At 48.8% G+C, this 17,270-nt stretch overlaps 7 protein-coding genes across 7 annotated transcripts; 3 read left to right on the top strand and 4 right to left on the bottom strand.

The window, feature by feature from the left end:
* Positions 1-152: 152 nt before the first annotated feature.
* Positions 153-1,358, top strand: BDR25DRAFT_346783 (uncharacterized protein; the record flags this gene model as incomplete). Its single annotated transcript, XM_033694185.1, has 3 exons — positions 153-355; positions 526-633; positions 702-1,358. The coding sequence occupies exons 1-3, from the start codon at positions 176-178 to the stop codon at positions 1,356-1,358; spliced, it is 945 nt and encodes a 314-aa protein (XP_033541138.1). The 5' UTR covers positions 153-175.
* Positions 1,359-1,393: 35 nt separating this feature from the next.
* BDR25DRAFT_329267 (MFS transporter-like protein) lies at positions 1,394-3,083 on the bottom strand (the record flags this gene model as incomplete). The annotated part of the gene is made up of 3 exons (XM_033692443.1): positions 1,394-1,972; positions 2,023-2,431; positions 2,476-3,083. 3 exons carry the CDS (start codon positions 3,081-3,083, stop codon positions 1,394-1,396), a joined length of 1,596 nt encoding a protein of 531 aa, XP_033541137.1.
* A 3,139-nt stretch (positions 3,084-6,222) lies between these two features.
* On the bottom strand, positions 6,223-6,816 carry BDR25DRAFT_319349 (uncharacterized protein; the record flags this gene model as incomplete). The annotated part of the gene is made up of 2 exons (XM_033691818.1): positions 6,223-6,531; positions 6,613-6,816. The coding sequence occupies 2 exons, from the start codon at positions 6,814-6,816 to the stop codon at positions 6,223-6,225; spliced, it is 513 nt and encodes a 170-aa protein (XP_033541136.1).
* Positions 6,817-10,048: 3,232 nt separating this feature from the next.
* On the top strand, positions 10,049-11,051 carry BDR25DRAFT_307290 (OsmC family protein-like protein; the record flags this gene model as incomplete). The annotated part of the gene is made up of 1 exon (XM_033690813.1): positions 10,049-11,051. Exon 1 carries the CDS (start codon positions 10,361-10,363, stop codon positions 11,048-11,050), a length of 690 nt encoding a protein of 229 aa, XP_033541135.1. The 5' UTR covers positions 10,049-10,360.
* A 238-nt stretch (positions 11,052-11,289) lies between these two features.
* On the bottom strand, positions 11,290-12,832 carry BDR25DRAFT_361792 (uncharacterized protein; the record flags this gene model as incomplete). The annotated part of the gene is made up of 10 exons (XM_033696483.1): positions 11,290-11,442; positions 11,474-11,715; positions 11,776-12,013; positions 12,081-12,144; positions 12,238-12,305; positions 12,333-12,439; positions 12,488-12,584; positions 12,608-12,634; positions 12,699-12,762; positions 12,819-12,832. The coding sequence occupies 10 exons, from the start codon at positions 12,830-12,832 to the stop codon at positions 11,290-11,292; spliced, it is 1,074 nt and encodes a 357-aa protein (XP_033541134.1).
* A 1,236-nt stretch (positions 12,833-14,068) lies between these two features.
* BDR25DRAFT_152974 (NAD(P)-binding protein) lies at positions 14,069-14,950 on the top strand (the record flags this gene model as incomplete). The annotated part of the gene is made up of 1 exon (XM_033683929.1): positions 14,069-14,950. A coding segment is annotated over one exon (882 nt), but the record flags the coding sequence as incomplete, so codon positions are not given.
* Positions 14,951-15,236: 286 nt separating this feature from the next.
* On the bottom strand, positions 15,237-17,239 carry BDR25DRAFT_361790 (uncharacterized protein; the record flags this gene model as incomplete). Its single annotated transcript, XM_033696482.1, has 9 exons — positions 15,237-15,272; positions 15,404-15,530; positions 15,631-15,761; positions 15,804-16,453; positions 16,492-16,553; positions 16,588-16,761; positions 16,809-16,882; positions 16,925-17,071; positions 17,111-17,239. The coding sequence occupies 9 exons, from the start codon at positions 17,237-17,239 to the stop codon at positions 15,237-15,239; spliced, it is 1,530 nt and encodes a 509-aa protein (XP_033541132.1).
* Positions 17,240-17,270: the final 31 nt, after the last annotated feature.

The raw sequence follows: 17,270 nt of genomic DNA, 5'->3' as shown, positions 1-17,270 counted from the left end.
TGTGTATGCAAAACAAGACGAGGGTTTAAAGACATTGATGAGATATACGCCAAGACGCACGTGACTATCACCGCACCAGGCAACACTATTCGATTCCAATGCATTTCAACCTCCCGGGCCCCGCTCTAGATCCTCTAACCTAGAAAATCCAACTCAAAGCCCCCAATCCTTCGCAATGGGCTGCAATCAAAGCACCCCGAACAGCTACTCAGCCCTCCCAGATGATGTGGAAGCAAAACGTCCAAACCCCTACGGCGTGCACAACAAGAGCAGAGAGATACGGTTGAACAGTTCATATCGTACATTATACGAGGGAATGATAGGTCTGATTCAGGAGAACAAGTATGCAGATATGGTATGTCAGATGTCGGTATTCCGGCGTAGAGGTCAATGCCATGAACCATCTCCCTCCAGATGTGGTATGGGTGTGAGTGGCTGGGAATAGAGGGCGTTACTGGATATGCAGGGCCGAAAGGGTGGGCAAGAAGAACAAATGCATGCTAACTAATTTGCGCCATTTACTAGGTTCTAGTCTGCGGCACAGATCGCTACCCGGTACACCGCGCAATTGTGTGTCCGCGCTCGAAGTACTTTGAAAACGGATGTGCGTATGAGACGAAGGGTGTTGACTATGTATGTTTGACGTCCTCTCCTTCATCCCTTTCCAACTGCACCAGACTGATTTATGAGGCTACGAGCAGTTTTCACCAGGCTCCCCAATCAAACTCTGGATCGACCCTTCAATCTGCGAATCCCACATCCTGGCTGCAGTCTTGACTTTCCTGTACACACTGGATTACACCTGCAGCGGATCGCAATTGTTGTCCTTTGGTTTACCGGAGGAACCGGAGATAGAACCGGAACCGGAGACACCCTCGCTCAGCAACACAGACGTCGAAGTCGTAGAGGACGAAACGGACTTCAGTGCGTTCAGCGAGCTAGAAGAATATTCCGCAACTGTACCATCCCCGCCAAGCTCCACGACGCCGACTTCGACTCCAAAGGGCCCATCAAATAACTCTGACGAAATGGTAACAAATGGCGATCCAAGTGAGGCACCGAATGAGCTGGTGTTTCATTTCTCCATGTATCGAGCAGCGGTTCTGTTCGATATAGTATCCCTCCAAGATGTCGCTAAGGAGAAGTTCCAGAGGCGGTTGAGACTTTCTAGTGATGGAATCATTCCATGCATCCGTGAGGTGTACCGCGAAGAGAATAGCGAAGCATTCGCGCCGATTCGGAGGGAGGTTCTTACTCTCGTTAAGACGCGCTTTTACAGACTAAAGGCGACGGAAGGCTGGGACGAGCTTGTTATGGACTTCCCAGCGTTCTCGTCTGACATTTTGAAGCGGTTGTAATCGCAGAGATACCAATAATATCGGGAGATTGGAGCTCAGGCCGGCGTAGGACTAGCTTCACGGGGGGATATTGAGAACGAGACAGCGGAGTCAGACTCATTGGGGGGATCCTCAGCGTGGACTACCATCGTGTTTTTTGCACCAATCATGAAAGTAACAGCGGTAACGACAATGAAGATGATACCTGCGAATAGGAATGGCATGCCAATCCAAGGTTCTCCCAGATCCATGCCCCATTGGAACGTTGTTGCGAGGAGTGGCCCTGCGACGAATGCACCGATTCCCTCCATAATTGCAATAACTGAGAACATTCTCGCAATGTCGGGACTGGCTTGGCCACCCACAGCATGGATGGAGATACTGCGCATAGCGGCTCCGTAACCAGTACCGAGATTGTAGATGAGAAGACCAAATACAAGAAGAGCAGGAGTTGTAGCAACCGCCATGACGAGCATAGAGATGGTGGTAAGAACGATACTACCCCGTGCGATCCACATATCCGCATGATGAGCCGGCATACGGGCTAGTCTGAGGAGGATTAAGTTCACAATTGGCACGAACACGGTCAAGGCAACCAGATTGGTGGCTGCCCGGAAAGACAGCAGGTATGCGGCCTGTAGTTTCGTAAGTCCAGCTCTATTGCACTAGAAACATGCTTGCTTACCTTTTGGATCGTCCAATTGTACCGTTTAGATGCATATCGAAGCAGGAGCACCAACGCCTGTCTTCCCAACCGACTCGCCAAGAAAGTAAAAATGACAAGAGCGAGGGTGGCATCGCGCTTCAAGAAATTCATCGCATCCCGGAAGTGGCCCAGCTGTGCCTTAAAGCTAGGGTTGTATGTTGTTGGTGGTTCAGTCTCGATGCTGCCATCGTCATCTGCCGGTTCTGGCGAGTCTCGGAGATGTAGTGTTTCTGGAAAGAATGCAGCGATAGATATTCCTACTTGTTGAATTGCGAGAGCAAGCAGGAGAGGAAACCAGTCCCCTCTCTTCATGAGCTCAGCAGCAAGGAGTGGAGCTACTAGTTCTGCGACGAGCACCGCAGCAGTGAGATACAGGAAGATGGACGTCCTTGGGGGGTCAGTAACATCTTGGGGAGAATGTAGAGAACTCACCGTTTCTCTGGGGGCACAATATCCGAGACCATGGTAACTCCGATAGCCGTGGCTACAATTGGTCCACCTCCAACGACGTAAAAGACGGACGAAAACCACGTCAACTGCAGCGGGAGGCTGCGAAAGTAGCAGATGAACAGAATCCACATCGAGTTCAATTGCAATCCCACCAAGCTCAGCGCGAATATCCACTTCCTGCCGAATTTGTCTGCCAACGTTCCATACGGCACAGCTAGCAGGATGCCTGGAATGCTGTCCCATAGGTCCTGCCACCCAAAGATCATAGCCATCTTGTCTTGTATCTCATTGCCTTTACACAGCGTCTCCTTGACCGTGCCATCGGCTTTTATCTTGCTGGGATCGTGTTGCTCGTAGTAGTGGACGCAGATATTGGCTTCGTAGACACGTGTTTTGGGAGGTTCGGCCAGGAACGCACCTACATCGATGATGGCGACAAGGACGAAGACCAGCACGCACAGGAGGATCCAGGGCTTCTTTTCCTTCCTGGGAGACCCAAGTAGTGAGGGGATTGAGAAATCAGACTCGGTCGGCGACAGTAGAGGCGCTTCCTCCTCGAAGGAGCCACGGGGTGAGTTGTGGACACTCATCATGGGTGCTGGGAAATGTGAGATGTGAAGGGACGGGGGACAAAGAAACTAAGGATGGTTTTAGATGTAATCAGTTGCGCGTTGAGGCGGAGCAGTCCGTGCTGCCGCAACGAGAGGGCGTCTGAGGTCATCTTGGGAGGTGGATGTCGCTGACGGCTATCGAATCGGAGTCCGGTATTGGCACCCTGACACAGCTCGGAATTGACGATCAAACGAAATTGGTGTTGGCGTGGCTGAGTCAGCGATGGAATATGCAACGACACCTCGACGTTTAAACAATGCATCGTCACGATCCATTGCATTCAGAGCTTCACTTATCTTCATTTCATTGTTGAGATAAATCTGCACCAATAGAATTTACCTCTCGCAAACATTCCTAAAGCCAGGCGGGATTATATTGCTACTGTCTGAGGCCGCGCAATCCACGACGCATTCTCGGCAAGCCTCCAGAATGCAAGGAAACGCGTCTTATATTCTGAAAATGGTTCATGTTGCGAAAATCTCAACTGTGCCCCTTCTGGAACGATATCTACCGCTCTATCTGAGGGCCAAACACTGACCCAAGCATATCTCAAGTTCAACCTTCGCAAATCCAGCCCATGCTTCCAGCACATCCGTATTCCAAGACCCTAGCTCGCTTTCGCGGACAATATCACCTTGGTCCGGGACGATCTACTAGTCCTTGTGGAGGAATGCTCGTGGGTATTGCGAGGGAAGAAATCCGTCTTGTCAACGACTAGTGTAGTGTGCTTGTCCATTGAACTTTCTCAAGTGCAGTGGGACGGACGCAGTGACTGCCTCGGGGGGAAGGGAGCGGCGGCAGATATAATCTAGTTAGCTGGAGTTCGTGAGGTCAAACCGGGCAAGAGCAAGTTGCCATAGAGTCGTTCGGGATAGGGATCTCAATGCATGAGGTTTGTAACATGGGAAGCTTGAATGGGCCCTGGAATTAAGTCCGTGTTCATCACAGAGGAAGTAACTGACTGGGCAATCTCATGTGGGGTGCTATAGCCGTATTGGCTGAGCTGATTACAATGGCCGGCATTAGCACTAGTGTGGTCCGATGAGAACAGCCCAATGGCCTTGCACTGTCTCGAGATCACTAGAATTTGACCGCATCATTGGGCTCAGGCAAAGGCCTCTTCGTACCAACCATGGCTTCTTCAACAAGGTGCGTGGTTGGGGGAGTGTCGAGTACAGGCACAACCAATCCATAAGTTCGACCTGCGAACGCTCCCACGTACATGTTGGGCTGGTTTGGTATGATCGCTGGAGGTGCAATCACACTCCGTTGAGTACGGTGCCAAAGCAAGGCAATGCTGGGCATAACGGCAAGAGCGGATAGAGTCTTTGCACTTGAGTGGCACTGCACGGTAGAGCTTTGGAATATGAAGCCTGGTAGAGGTCGTTAGATTAATTCTAGAAGGGGGGGTCGAGGAACTAATTTACGGCGTTCATAACATCCTCAGCGGGAGACCATTATCGAATGGTACGATCTTGAGGTCTGTGAGGAAGGTTAGGTGAGGTAGAGGGATGTTTAGCGCTTTCTGGAATTGCTGTGCTGGCTAGTAAATTGGGTTGCCGGCAGCCAGTTTAGTAGCCTGAGTGGGGATCAACTCCCGAAATCCACCGGATTATGAAGAAATTGGGGAGGGGTGTGTGATGAAGAAAGAAGGCTTTCTTGGCGATGGAGAAAGGGGTGTAAATACTAGTGGGGAGTGGCTGTTTGGGGACAGTTTGAGATGCTCATGGAAAAGGGAATGACTCCCGGGTAAGTCGGCCGTAGTGATCCGTATCAGTGGTAATGGGCAAGGCAAACAGCCGCCTGTAAAGCAAACTAGCCCACCCGGCAACGTACAAATTCGTGGCGGAATTGGGAAATATTCAATGCGTGCCACAGAGACATGTTCAGCCGCCAACCACTGCTCGCCCCACTCCACCCTTCGCTAATCCATAAATATACTTCCCGAGCTAGATCCCGCAGTTTTCTCTTCTTGCATCTCTTCGTACACATCTTTCCATTCCCCTTTCACTCCTCATGTCAAATAATTCCTCCGGGTCCTCCCTATGGAGAAAGACTGGTTTCTTCAACCCCTTCTTCGGCAAAATGTACCTTCTCACAAACCACCTTCATTGCTCAAACCCATATCTCGCATGTTTTTTCATACCCCACTCAAATATTTAGTCCAATCTCTCGAGTTTCAAGTGTATAGTGTCAGGGACGAATTACAAAATCATCTACTTGCTAATGACGCGCCACGCTACATACACACCAAACGGGCTACTGACCGTGAATACCGTGCTGAATTTCGGCCGCGTAACACGGATGAAAATATTCCAGAGCCAATTGTTCAACATCACAATTCCAATTCCAAAATCGCGGTTGTACAGTGGCATTGATCTTTCAGCCGCACAATTATTTGGATAAGCTCGAGACGAGCGGTACTAGTAAGGACTTTGGTTTCTCTTGTTTACTTATTCTGACTTTCATTCAATACAGCCCATGCCTCTACCCCCAGTTCATATTCGTCATCCCCCGACATTGCCATCGCCATGATAATTACAACTTGGGCAGGTTGATTGATATTGTTACGATGATCTTCAGAGGGTCTTCAGATACTTCTCAGCCATATTGTCAAGCTGCAATCTGTCTGACACCCATAAAGAACTCTCTGAACTCGTTTTGACGTTCGAGACTCCAATATGAGTTAGGTATTTTCTCTTATTCCTCCATCGCGTCGAATTAGGCATGGCTGACGCAGGTTATACAGATCGTCTCGAATAACTTGAAAGCCGTAGCCACCCCTCTCACCGTTTCTCCCCATTTTTCAAGCGTAATTGAGATCCTATAAGACGAATCAACAGTCTCTCAAGCGCTGGAGCTGTGCAAGAGTCCGCCAATGAGCAATTCTAGCTCCACCTTGTATCCGCCCGCAGCCCGTTGCCATAATTTCTAATTTTATATTGGTGTACAATGCTGAAAGATTGGCAGTTAGCACTGCCAGAGTAAGAGCCCACAAAATTCTGCCACCTATGGTATCTTGTTTCCAGTATCAGAACGCCCTTTCGAGATCCCCAGGCCCAAAAGAGGCCCACACACAGTTCCCTAATTCCTATCCCCGCAATTCAGCAAGCTGCCTTACGCTTTCTCCTCATCCTGATCTCTGACCCGCACTTGGTTGAGCTGCTTCTGCAGCGCTATCTTCATCTTCTTCGTCTTTCCCTCCATTTTCTCTACCCTAGCCTTCTCCGCCTCAGCAATGGCGTTCGCTAGCTTTGTCTTCGTCGACGGCGCATATTCCAGCTGCCGCAATGCCTCATCCCGCACCAGGATGTAGAACTCGTATCCCTCGTTCTCCCATGGGAGCCACCCACCCAATGCCGCGTGCTCCGCGAACCAAGCGCGCGTAAAGACCCCGGGGAAGAAATTTGGCATACGGAAGCAGAACTGTCACCAAATGTCACTATAGTTAGCATTCATTAATTAAATGGAGAGGGAATTACGAGATGTGTATGTGAATGTACGTACGTCACCACGGTGCTCAGCCCGTCCGCAGAGCACGCACTTTCTGGGACAGTCAAGCCATTGAAGGCGGTGCCAGAGCTTCTCATTCTCGCCGCAGCGGATGCAGGATTTGTGCTCGACACTAGTGCCCGAGAGGGCGAAGGCGTCGGCGATGGCAACGGCGGGGATCGTGTTCGCGGTAATGCGGTAGCGCTGGGGAAGAGACATTGTCTTTTGCTTTGATTTTGATTGTTTTCGGTATTTTTAGCGGTAGGAAGAGAGAGAGACTTGCCGAAGAGCAAAATGTCTTAGCGGGAGGTGGATCGGGAAGTGGTAGACTGAGGATGGAGGCAAGATTGCAGCGAGAGGACTTTCACCGAGGGCTGCAGACACTGCTTGGCGAATGGGTCATTTTCTTAATTGCGATAATTTCACTATACGTTTATGCGGTTTTTCTATGATCTGCGTTAGTTTAATTAAGTGAAAAGGAGAAGAATGGGCAGTTTAGACGACAGGCGTGCGGAAAATGGAGGCCAGAATATTGCACCACTCTTGCACTCTACAGCATATTCACACCTCATTTGGGGCCCTATTGAAGTGGATATGATACATAACTCCCCTTGCCAATTAGGGAGTAAGCATAAAATGAATATCAATAGCTGTCCTGCTTTAGAAACTGAGTATATGGACAGTCTGCATGCTGGATCGGCGAGGATCCCTCAAGTCTTGAAATCTCTCTACAGCGCGGCTCTACAAGTTCCATATTCCGAGGTCTAAACTGCCGAGTACACGTATATTGAGTCGTCTTAAGTAGACTCAATGCTGGCGCGCGGTGCTCGAAATGCAGTGAAATGGTAGGAGCGGGCGGGTGAGAGAGTAGGTAAAGTCCGGCAGGCGCGTGAGCTGTGGGAAGGGTCGGAATATGGGCGCATAAGACCTGCGAACTTATTAGCTCAACTTCTAACGCTTTATAGTGTGCGACTGAGTGTATCTGTTATGGCTGCTAAAATGATGTGGTCGTTATTAGTTCCATAAGCTTGCGATCGTGGATGGGTGTGGATGCAGCGCTTAGAGAAAGGCGCATAGGAGAGACGTAGATTTACACACACACAAGGTCTCTATAAGTGATGTTTCACCCCCAACCCCCTTCGAGTTTTTGAGGTGTATTTTGCGTATGAATTCTTAGAGCATGGCCGTCATGGCTGATCTTCTACAGCAGGATGCCAGATCGCTAGTAACGGATGTGGATTACATCCTATCAAGCAAATATCAGCTCTCTGAACAGAGATAGATAGATGAGCATAATCGCTCGCAAATATCCCCTGATGTTGCAGGCTTGGGAAGCTGTCATGGCGACAAGACTAGCAAGTTAAAAGCCTAGATGAAGACGGATGCGCCTCCGGCAAGAGACACCTCGTAGCCTATGAAGGTTGTTCCTCTTATCAGGCGTGTTGATTCTTGGTAAGTTTTTGGAGATTTATTTTGAAGATTTATGGCCTTGTGGTGGAGAGACCAATTGACGTAACATACTGCAGATGTTCCTCACTATTGAGTATTTTTCTGCAGCCTGTGTTTGTCAGCGTGAGGGTAGTTCACTTGTCCAAAATTTAATCCTATCACCATCCTGGAACAACCCTAGCCATCCCATCTGCCAGTGATATCGTCTCGGGTCTCCATCAAAGCCGCCCGCAATGAATTCGCGCAGCTTCCACGAGCTCTCGTTGCGCCATAAATACCTACCATTCTACCTCCGAAGATTGAACTCGGTTAGCAGACGGAGACACACTCTAGTTTGGCTACGGCAGCGGAGCGCTTGTCCTGTCCTTCGTCTCGAAGTACCTCGTTGACGGCGCAAAGAAGCTCATTGTCTAATATCTGACGGGGTTCTCTGCAAAGAGTCTTTCTTGTTCCTGCATCATAAAGATGGCCAAGCCCTTAACAGGGTGCATAATTCCGGTAATGATTACAAGCGGTGTGCTTGCGTTGACTGCTCCTAGAAAGGGCACATTTGCATCTGAAGGGTCCCTAACGGCTATGAGGTGCGGGTGACTTTAGAAGCAATCAGGCTGTCTGGTGGGAATGATGAATCTTGTGGAAGAGGTATAAAACTTGAAAGACTTTATGTACCAATAATGATCACGATATGGTAGGGGCGAGCACGGTGACATATTGGGCGCTTGCTAAAAGGGGATGTTCCGTTAGATGGATGCTAGTGCATGTGTATAATATTCGCCTTTGTGGCCTTCAGAGGAATTCACAACGTGAAAAGATTTCAAATCCAAGTAACAAGCCTGTCAAAGAAGTGAGGTAAGATACTTAAGGCATGCTTTTACCGATCGCGGAACAGGAGCAGGACGTGTTTGATTAGCTCAATCTCTTTACTATAATCGAGGATGGTGCTCACAGGATGTCAGTTCCTTCTTTGAAATGCTCCTGTTATGGTCCAGGTTCAACATATGGTTGCAATATTGTTAAGATCCTAGCCTAGCCCCCACATCCAAATCGGGCTGGTAAATGATTCCGTATGAAAACCTAACCTATCCCTAGCCTCAATTTGGAGCTTACAGGAAAACCTCTGGATGAGAAGCATGGAATCTCGCCCTGTCCAGTGCATCGTAAACGTTCCACGATGCTGTCTGTCCTCACAACCTTTGTTACCACGGAATTCGGACAGCAAGTCGACATTCTAGCAGAAGGATCATCAAGATCACCGTGCTGCAAATGTAAGTTATGTGACAGCGACGTCAGCGTATTCCTTCCAGGAATTCAACTTCTCTCGTACAGAGACGTTTCGGACTGCAATAGCTGTCCCGACTCCTTCGTCGACGTCCTTACCTCTAGGACACCTTCAAACTCCCCACCCTCATCATGGAGTTTGGGTTTCCCATTTTTAGAGAAACCGAAAAAGATCTCTCCGATCAACTATTAGACTTACCAAAGGAGTTGGTATTACCGAGGTTTCCTAAGTGAGATGCTGAAATCGATCTAGGAGGATGGAGTCCAAGTGTTGGGCGCATTCACATGGAGCTTTGCAGGTAATTGGGGTTTTGGAGACTTCTCGGCTCATTATGGGATACAGACGGTGAATAGAATTACGATGGAAAGAGGTTAAGGAGAGCTCCTTTGAAGTAGTAGATTCCGTGGAGAGTAGGCAGCTTGAAATTTAAGGTATACATTGAGTTAAAATATAGAGTTAGCAGCCAATCATGTAGAACACTTTAATGGCGTAGTTAGTGCTGGGAGATGTGAATTGAAGATGTATATGTAAATTGCTATCTATAAGGCATGCCCCTAAATTGAGGCCTCTAAAAATATCTTATACTCTGAAAATGTTCGCCCTTCTAGTCTTATTGAAGCACCTAGTTTTGGGGGTTAGCTGTCACGTGGTTCTTGGCTGAGTCAGCTCTGATCATAGGGATCGCTGGGTCCGAGGCTCAGGCCAAAAACAACCTCCTTTCATTCTCAATATCACAACTCTATCTCAGCGGTGTCTGAACTGCCCTGTCTCGATGATGCTCCATGCCCTTGCTAATCAGGGCATTCTTGGAGCATTGATTGACTAGTCCTCCTCTCATCCGCACGGAAAAGTGGAGCTTTCGCCTGTTCCTTTGCTCCTTCTGCGGGGTTGCCCTAGGACCCGCTGTCTGCAACCCCCCTGTGACTAACTCTAGCAAACTAATATTTATACTGCAATATTAAGGTCTCAGATTTCCTCAATGAGCACTACGCAACTTCAACAACTGCAAGTCTCAACTACAGCCAATACCCAACCATGACGACCCCTCACGGCAACTGCCAGCATAGCAACTGCCAGCATGCCCATCGTCTAGCCCATTCAGAGGTCTCCTCGATCAAGACTGCTCAATCCCTCCGCGAACAGCAAGGCCCCATCAAAGCAGCCTATCGAGACGATCCTTCCACCGCCCTCGTAACGCTTAGGTCCACCGGATCCCTTGACTCCACAACTATAACCTGCAAGTTGTCAACGGGTGCCGGAGTCAAATCCGCCTCAAAGGTTGCAGGCTTGCACCCTAAAGCCGGCGGTTCTGATCCTGACATCTCAGGCGAGTTGTGCTCCGGCGACATGCTTCTCGACGCGCTCGTTGCCTGCGCTGGCGTCACGCTCAAGGCTGTTGCTACAGCACTAGGTATTCCAGTACAAGGAGGCACGGTGATGGCGGAGGGGGATATGGACTTCCGAGGAACATTAGGGGTAGACAAAACTGCACCGGTTGGCATCACGGATATTCGATTGGGGTTTGACTTACACTTTGGGGAGAAGGAAGATGGTAGCCCGATAACCGAAGAGGACGTGGAGAGGTTAGGCAAGCTGACGGAGCGATATTGCGTGGTGTTGCAAACGCTAGTCAGGAAGCCGAATCTTGCGGTTAGGGTTATTGGAAAGGGGGGAGGCGAGGAGGACGGAATTGAGCGACATATTGTTTGGGGACAGAAGATTTGAGGTTGTTTTGGTAATAATTCAAAAGCTCACCTCACTGCGGCTCATTCCTTCTGTGTAGTTCTTCTGCCTTTCTTTTGATGAACACCTCTGATAAATTCGGTTGCCTCCATGCTAATTTGATAAAAAAGTGTGGTATTTCCTACAAACCACTCTACCCCCTTTTCTAAACTATGAAATCTAGAAAGCTTCTGCTCACCAATCTCTTATTCTAAATATCTTACCCGACATTCCAAGATGCCCTAGCTACCTAGCATGCTATAGTTCATTTCATCATTCTGTATTGCCCTAGAACTGGGGTGTACCCAAAGTCTTCCCGCACCGGAGCGCCGATCACATTTGGGATACTTGCAGTAGCATTTATCAGTGTACATCCCGCCCACGAAATACACTGACTTGCATTTGCAGCATCGGCGCTAGAGACACCATCCTCCGCGCAGAATCGAGACTAACAATTGGGATTTGCGTATTGATACCTGAATAGGGGTCCCCCTTGCATGGATGATCTCGTTTGGGGGCTGGGTGGCTCGATGATAAGAGAGGCTTGATTGGGAGTAGGTGGACTGCTGGTGAGGTGATGGCCCAAGGATATACCGCCCATCGCAGAGCCGTAGTAGATGTTGGTGATTCGGCCAGTGGGTTGCTCAATATAGGGGGTATGGGTATTGCTTCGTGGTGCAGGACCAGTTAGACGCGGGGTATCGGATCAAGAAGTATGGCTTCATGACTGGTGGAAGCAGGTTCGGAGGCCCTTGGATTCTGGGCAGGGAGGGTGCAAGACGAGGCTAAAAGCGAGCTTGGAGAAGAGGCATGTTCGGCTTGCTCAGTGGTTTTATTTTCGGCCATTGCAATAGTCGAGCACAAGGTGGCGTTCTTTGGCCTATAGCGAAACTGGGTAGGCGCGTTCGAACGGAGCGTTGCTGGGTATGTTGCTCCGTATTTTCCACAGCTGAGAGGCGGACCAGACTGTGATGATGAGGCCTCGACTAGAAGGAGAAGGTGGCAGGGAATTGAAAGAGCAAGTTTTCGGGACGTTCCACATTGATGCACAAAGCTTGTCAGTTATAGTGACGAAGAAAGTGAACGTTGGGCGCACCCTTTCACAGCGAACGGGTCTTAGCATAGAAGGTTGGATGTGTCATATGCATATTTCAACTATCTCCTTTAGCTCTATCCAATCTCCTTGTTACCTTGAAAATATCCCACTATTCATCTTCCATGTTTCCTTCATCTCCGCCATCACCCTTCTGAGAAGTATCTGAAGATTCGACTCCAATTAAATTACCTTCTGGATCTTGATATACATAGCATCCGCAAATGGGACAAGAAAATACTTCTGCCATCCATGAAAAAGCTGCGCTCTTACACTCGGAGCATATAAGAACATCTGGGCTGAGGAACGTGTTACAGGTTATTAATTCTCGACACATAGTTATTGACAACTGAATTTCCTAACAGATACTTTGAAGTTTATGATGTAGGTAGAAGAGTGTAGACGAGGTTTAAAGGAATTGACAAAGATAGAAATTTCAAGCTTCTATGTTAAGCTAGGAGGAGCACCAGAGGCATGAGGAACTGGATTGATTGCTAAAGGAGGGCAACTGTGGGTTTATATAGTACTAGATGAACCCATCATGTGACTTAAGGCCACCAATAGCTCTAGGATGCAGCAGGTGGCGTGGCTAGGCAGCAGTAGGTCAAAGGAGTGTAGGTGACTAGAGCATGGAGAGCTCCGTAAATGCAAACATTCTATGATCACAACTTACAACACGTAGCAGTTTTCATGTCACATCATGCTTACTGGGTAGCAGATTATCTTAGATGATTGGAGAAGGATTGTATGGGGTAAAAAGCCGCAAAGTGATATGATCTAGCTACGCCACGTGGACTATCAATTCCTCGCCACGTTTAGCTTATACCATGTCCCTCTCTTTAGTTATTGCATCCCATCCTTCCTTTACAGCCTGGGTGGCTACACTCGCGACAATTTCCCGAACACCAGTCAAGATTGCTGAAGTAATTGTTACAATGGCAACAACGGTAAAATAAGGTGTTTCCTTTCGGGCCTACTCTGGGATAATCTGAACTCATGCTGAACTCGTTGAGAGTGACTTTCTAGAATATAGTTCTAGAGGAGAATCAAAGGGTCTAGCGCTGGCTGTTTGCGATGCTGTATTCGGGCCCGATGAAGTTTGCTCGATGAAGTATATCGTAAGATCATCGGTCAGAGGCCCTCCTTATATATCCAGATACGTCTGCTCCCTCAGCAGCAATGTACAGTGATGTGTTGAGGGCACCACATGAATGTTAACAATGACAGCTTTTCGTTGTGTTTATAGATGGATTCCACTATTTCAGGGAACGAAAATTCTTCGCATTCTTCATATCTAAATAAGAGGTTATATAAGGGAAACTGTTTCCTTCCAGTAATTCCTAGAGTGTTTACTTCCCTGCTAAAATTCAAAACTGATAGACAACTTATTATCCATTAAAAGAGAGGGAAGAGGGGATGGTACATTCATTTGCCGAGGTGGGAGCCCATTAACGCGAGGATTATGCTCCTTACATTGTGAGTGCAAGAACGGGGACTTTGTCTACATTATTTGTTTGAGCATTCCAAGGTTGTGAACTCAACATGGGTAGCAGGTGCTCATGTCACGTGCATATACGCTGAGAAATCGATTTTTGAAATTCTTCTAATGCGGATTGTGCTCAGACCAAGTGCAGTGCTAAACTCATACTTTAGGCCTCACTTTTCATGGGTTGTTTCGAAAGCCTCCCTCACCGCGACAGCAACATGGGCAAGCAACTTAGGCTATCCTCTTGCGCTCAAACATACTCCTCCGCCTCTTTCTGTCCGCCTTACTGATAGGCCACGACCCGCTCAGGCTGCGGAAGTCCGCTACTTTTGCTAGGAACCAATAGATCAATCCCGCATAGCCGAAAACTCAGGATGCAGGAGAACCTATAAACTCTTGCCCTCCAAAAAATCGTTCATGCTCAAATCGTCAATCCATCGCCATGGCACCCACCCGAGTTGGCATCATCGGGCTTTCAGCAAACCCCTCTGGATCAGGGTGGGCCAAGACAGCGCATCTCCCGTACCTCAAAGCCAATCCAAATTTCGAAGTCATCGGTGTCCTCAATTCTTCGCTTGCATCATCTCAGGCCGCCATTGACACTTTCCAATTATCCGCCGCCAAACCATTTGCAGATGTTGACTCGATGGCCTCGGACCCCGACATCGATCTCGTAGTTATCTGTGTAGAGGTTAAAATGCACTACACCATAGCCAAAACGATACTAGAGCACGGAAAGAACTTGTTCTGCGAGTGGCCGCTTGGACAAAACTCAGACGACGCCATTCAACTCGCCAAACTTGCCAAACAGAAAGGCGTCCAGACGTTTGTAGATCTCGAAAGCCGTCTTTCTCCTGTATCTGTCAAGCTTAGAGAGCTCATTGGATCTGGCCAAATCGGCAAGGTTACGAGCACAGACGTGATAGGAACTTTGGGGCCACCTCCAAAGGTATGGGGAGAGCGCGTTGCATTCTACTTAGATGTGAAAAGCGGACAGAGTCCTTTGAACACCCGATTTGCACACTTCATCGACGCTTTCTGCTACTCTGTCGGAGAGTTTGAGTCCTTCCAGTCTTTGCTTGCAACTCACCAAAAGGAAGTCAAGCTATACAACGTCCCAATGTCGCAGCTTGCGGAAGCCGCCATGGACCCCAGAATTCCATATAAGACAGTGGAGCGAACTTCACCGGACGAAATCCTTCTTCAGGGAAAGCTCACGAATGGCGCCCTAGCTGCTATTCACCTGCGCTCTGGAGAGAACGATGCTGATGGTAACTTGCTTCGGTGGATTATCACCGGTGCCGATGGGCTTATTGAAGTTACTCAAAAATTCGGCAACTTCTTCAGGGATTTGTCTGTCGTGATTAAGCTGGTTCATAATGGACAGTCTAAAACTCTTGATCTCGACTGGGCTAATGATGACGAGTTCCAGATGTTCGGAGACAATGTTGTCTTCTCGACTCCTGGAAGACATTATAAAGCTATGAGCGAAAATCTAAGAGATGCTATCATCGATTTTGATCATGCTGCAAAGAGACAGTTGATGGTGGATAAGATTGTTGCATCTTCATCCGAAATATAGGAGATTCTTAGGATCTATGCAATCGAGTTCAAATTGCTATCCACATTCTGCCGTTCTTTATTCCCTTTCCAGTCGATGTTGGAGTGCAGACACTTAAAAGTTACATAATGCGCTTCTCAGCAAGCTGACAGTATCATTAACTAACTATATTGTCCTCTTTCTTACATGACTTGCTTACAGGTTAGCCTATGCCACCATACAAATTTCAGTGGGAATATCGTTAATAAAAAGTGCAGCTAGAGCTAGTGTGATTCGGGTGGACACTTTATCAGGGCGACAGCGCTCTGCCTGAGTGAGTCTGTCAATCAGGACATCGATTTCACTGATTCATTCAGCGTCACCTCAGATATAGGCAAATAGTATTTAAATTCCTATATTATACCATTGAAGTTACCTACATGTTCATGCATCTCTCGAAACACATGTGCGAGTGTTGAAAGTGATGGGGAAAAGACTGCGGGTTGATATCTAGGGTGGAACTCAACCCCCAAAGCCACTTTCCATTACTACGCGCGCCTCCAGAGACACGCCTTAACTTGCCATGAAATATCCCCTATGCCCATCACCCCCAACTCCTACATCACTAACCCCGAACACTGGCCCGCGTGCCAAGCTCAACTAGTCGCCAAGCGGAGAGGAGGTACATGGCCAGCTGACCAGGAAGATGAGGAGAATTCCGCCGAGGCCCAGAATCAGTAGAGCCAGGCGAATTAGCAAGAAGAGGATGAGACCCAGGGGCGCAGCTCGTGGTCCGCCAGTCCGAGCGTGAAGGTAGGCGAATTTCACTAGGACGAAGTCGAATAGTATCGCCGAGGTAGCGAGCGTTGGTGGTGGTCGTGTTACGAGAGAAGCCAGAGAGGAAATGGAAGGGCCTGAGCTCGGGAGGCGTCACGCGGAGAACACAGCCGAGGAGGCCGTAGTAGAGTGAAACGGGTAAGATACCTACGGAGAAGAAGACGGCGTGGAGGACCGTTGAGTTGAACCTGAGCTGCATTGGAAGAATAGTTACCTGTACGTCCCTCAATTCATCACATAGTAAGGTATCAATGAGTGCGGCAGGATTGAGGAACTTGTCCAGCTGTCTGAACCAGAGGTTCGCAACTAGAAGGTGGAGCCAGAGCGGACAGGGGTCGGCGACGGTGGTGACCGTGTCCCTGCAATCTGACAATCGGTAGTGCCATTGCGTACGAGCTCTCGAAAGCACTCGCGGCCGATTAGGTGTCCGCGTGGGTGCAAATCCACCGGCTCACATTCGGAGTTCTCATCGCCGAACGCTGCGTGACAGACGAAGCAGCGCTCACCCGTTGGCGGAGTCTCTGGAGAGCGGAGAGCGGAGATCGTAAACCTTCATGGCCTGAGGGAGAGCTTGGATAGTTGACATTTGTAAGCGTTTTCGTTGAGAGAGGAAATTTTCGAGGGGGGGTTTGGTGTTATGGGTAGGGTGGCAGAGTAGGTGCGGAAGAAATATACATTGTTTCTGTGGGAGGTGAAAGACCGAATCAGTGTGGCTTTGGAGTAATCGACTGTGATTGTAGCACTGCCTTATTCGACCACTCGGTCAAGACCCGCCTCGTCCCACGCTCCGCAGCTATTTCTTGACCATTTGTGTTTTGTCTCTCCTAGGTGGCAGTCCTGCCAATTATCGAAGCCTTTAAAGAAATATGTCATCGCCAACTACTCCCACCCAAGTCCAGGTAGCCTTAGACCCGTAAATACCATATTTCCCAGGGACTGTATCCAGAAAGGCTTGTTGGTTCCGGTGGCCAAGCCACTGTTGAGCTCTGGGAGCACAAAGACTCCACTAGAATGGTAGCAGTTAAGTGCTTCAAGCCCCGCGACGACGCTCCACATGAAATCGAGATACTGAATAGATTACCCAAACATAAGTCTATCGTCGCGTACTTGTGCTGGGGCAAGGGCCTGCCGCGACCAGACGTCGACTGCATACTCTTCGAAGCGTTGCGGCACCGAGATCTCCACAGTGTCCGGCGCAAGATGCTCGAGAGAAACAAGGCGTCTTCTCGGAGGCATTTCTCTGGGGCACCTACAGTCAGCTCTCTGC

Source organism: Lindgomyces ingoldianus (assembly GCF_010093535.1).
Source record: "Lindgomyces ingoldianus strain ATCC 200398 unplaced genomic scaffold BDR25scaffold_47, whole genome shotgun sequence".
NCBI lineage: Eukaryota > Fungi > Ascomycota > Dothideomycetes > Pleosporales > Lindgomycetaceae > Lindgomyces > Lindgomyces ingoldianus.
This window is presented reverse-complemented; position numbering and strand designations above follow the sequence as displayed.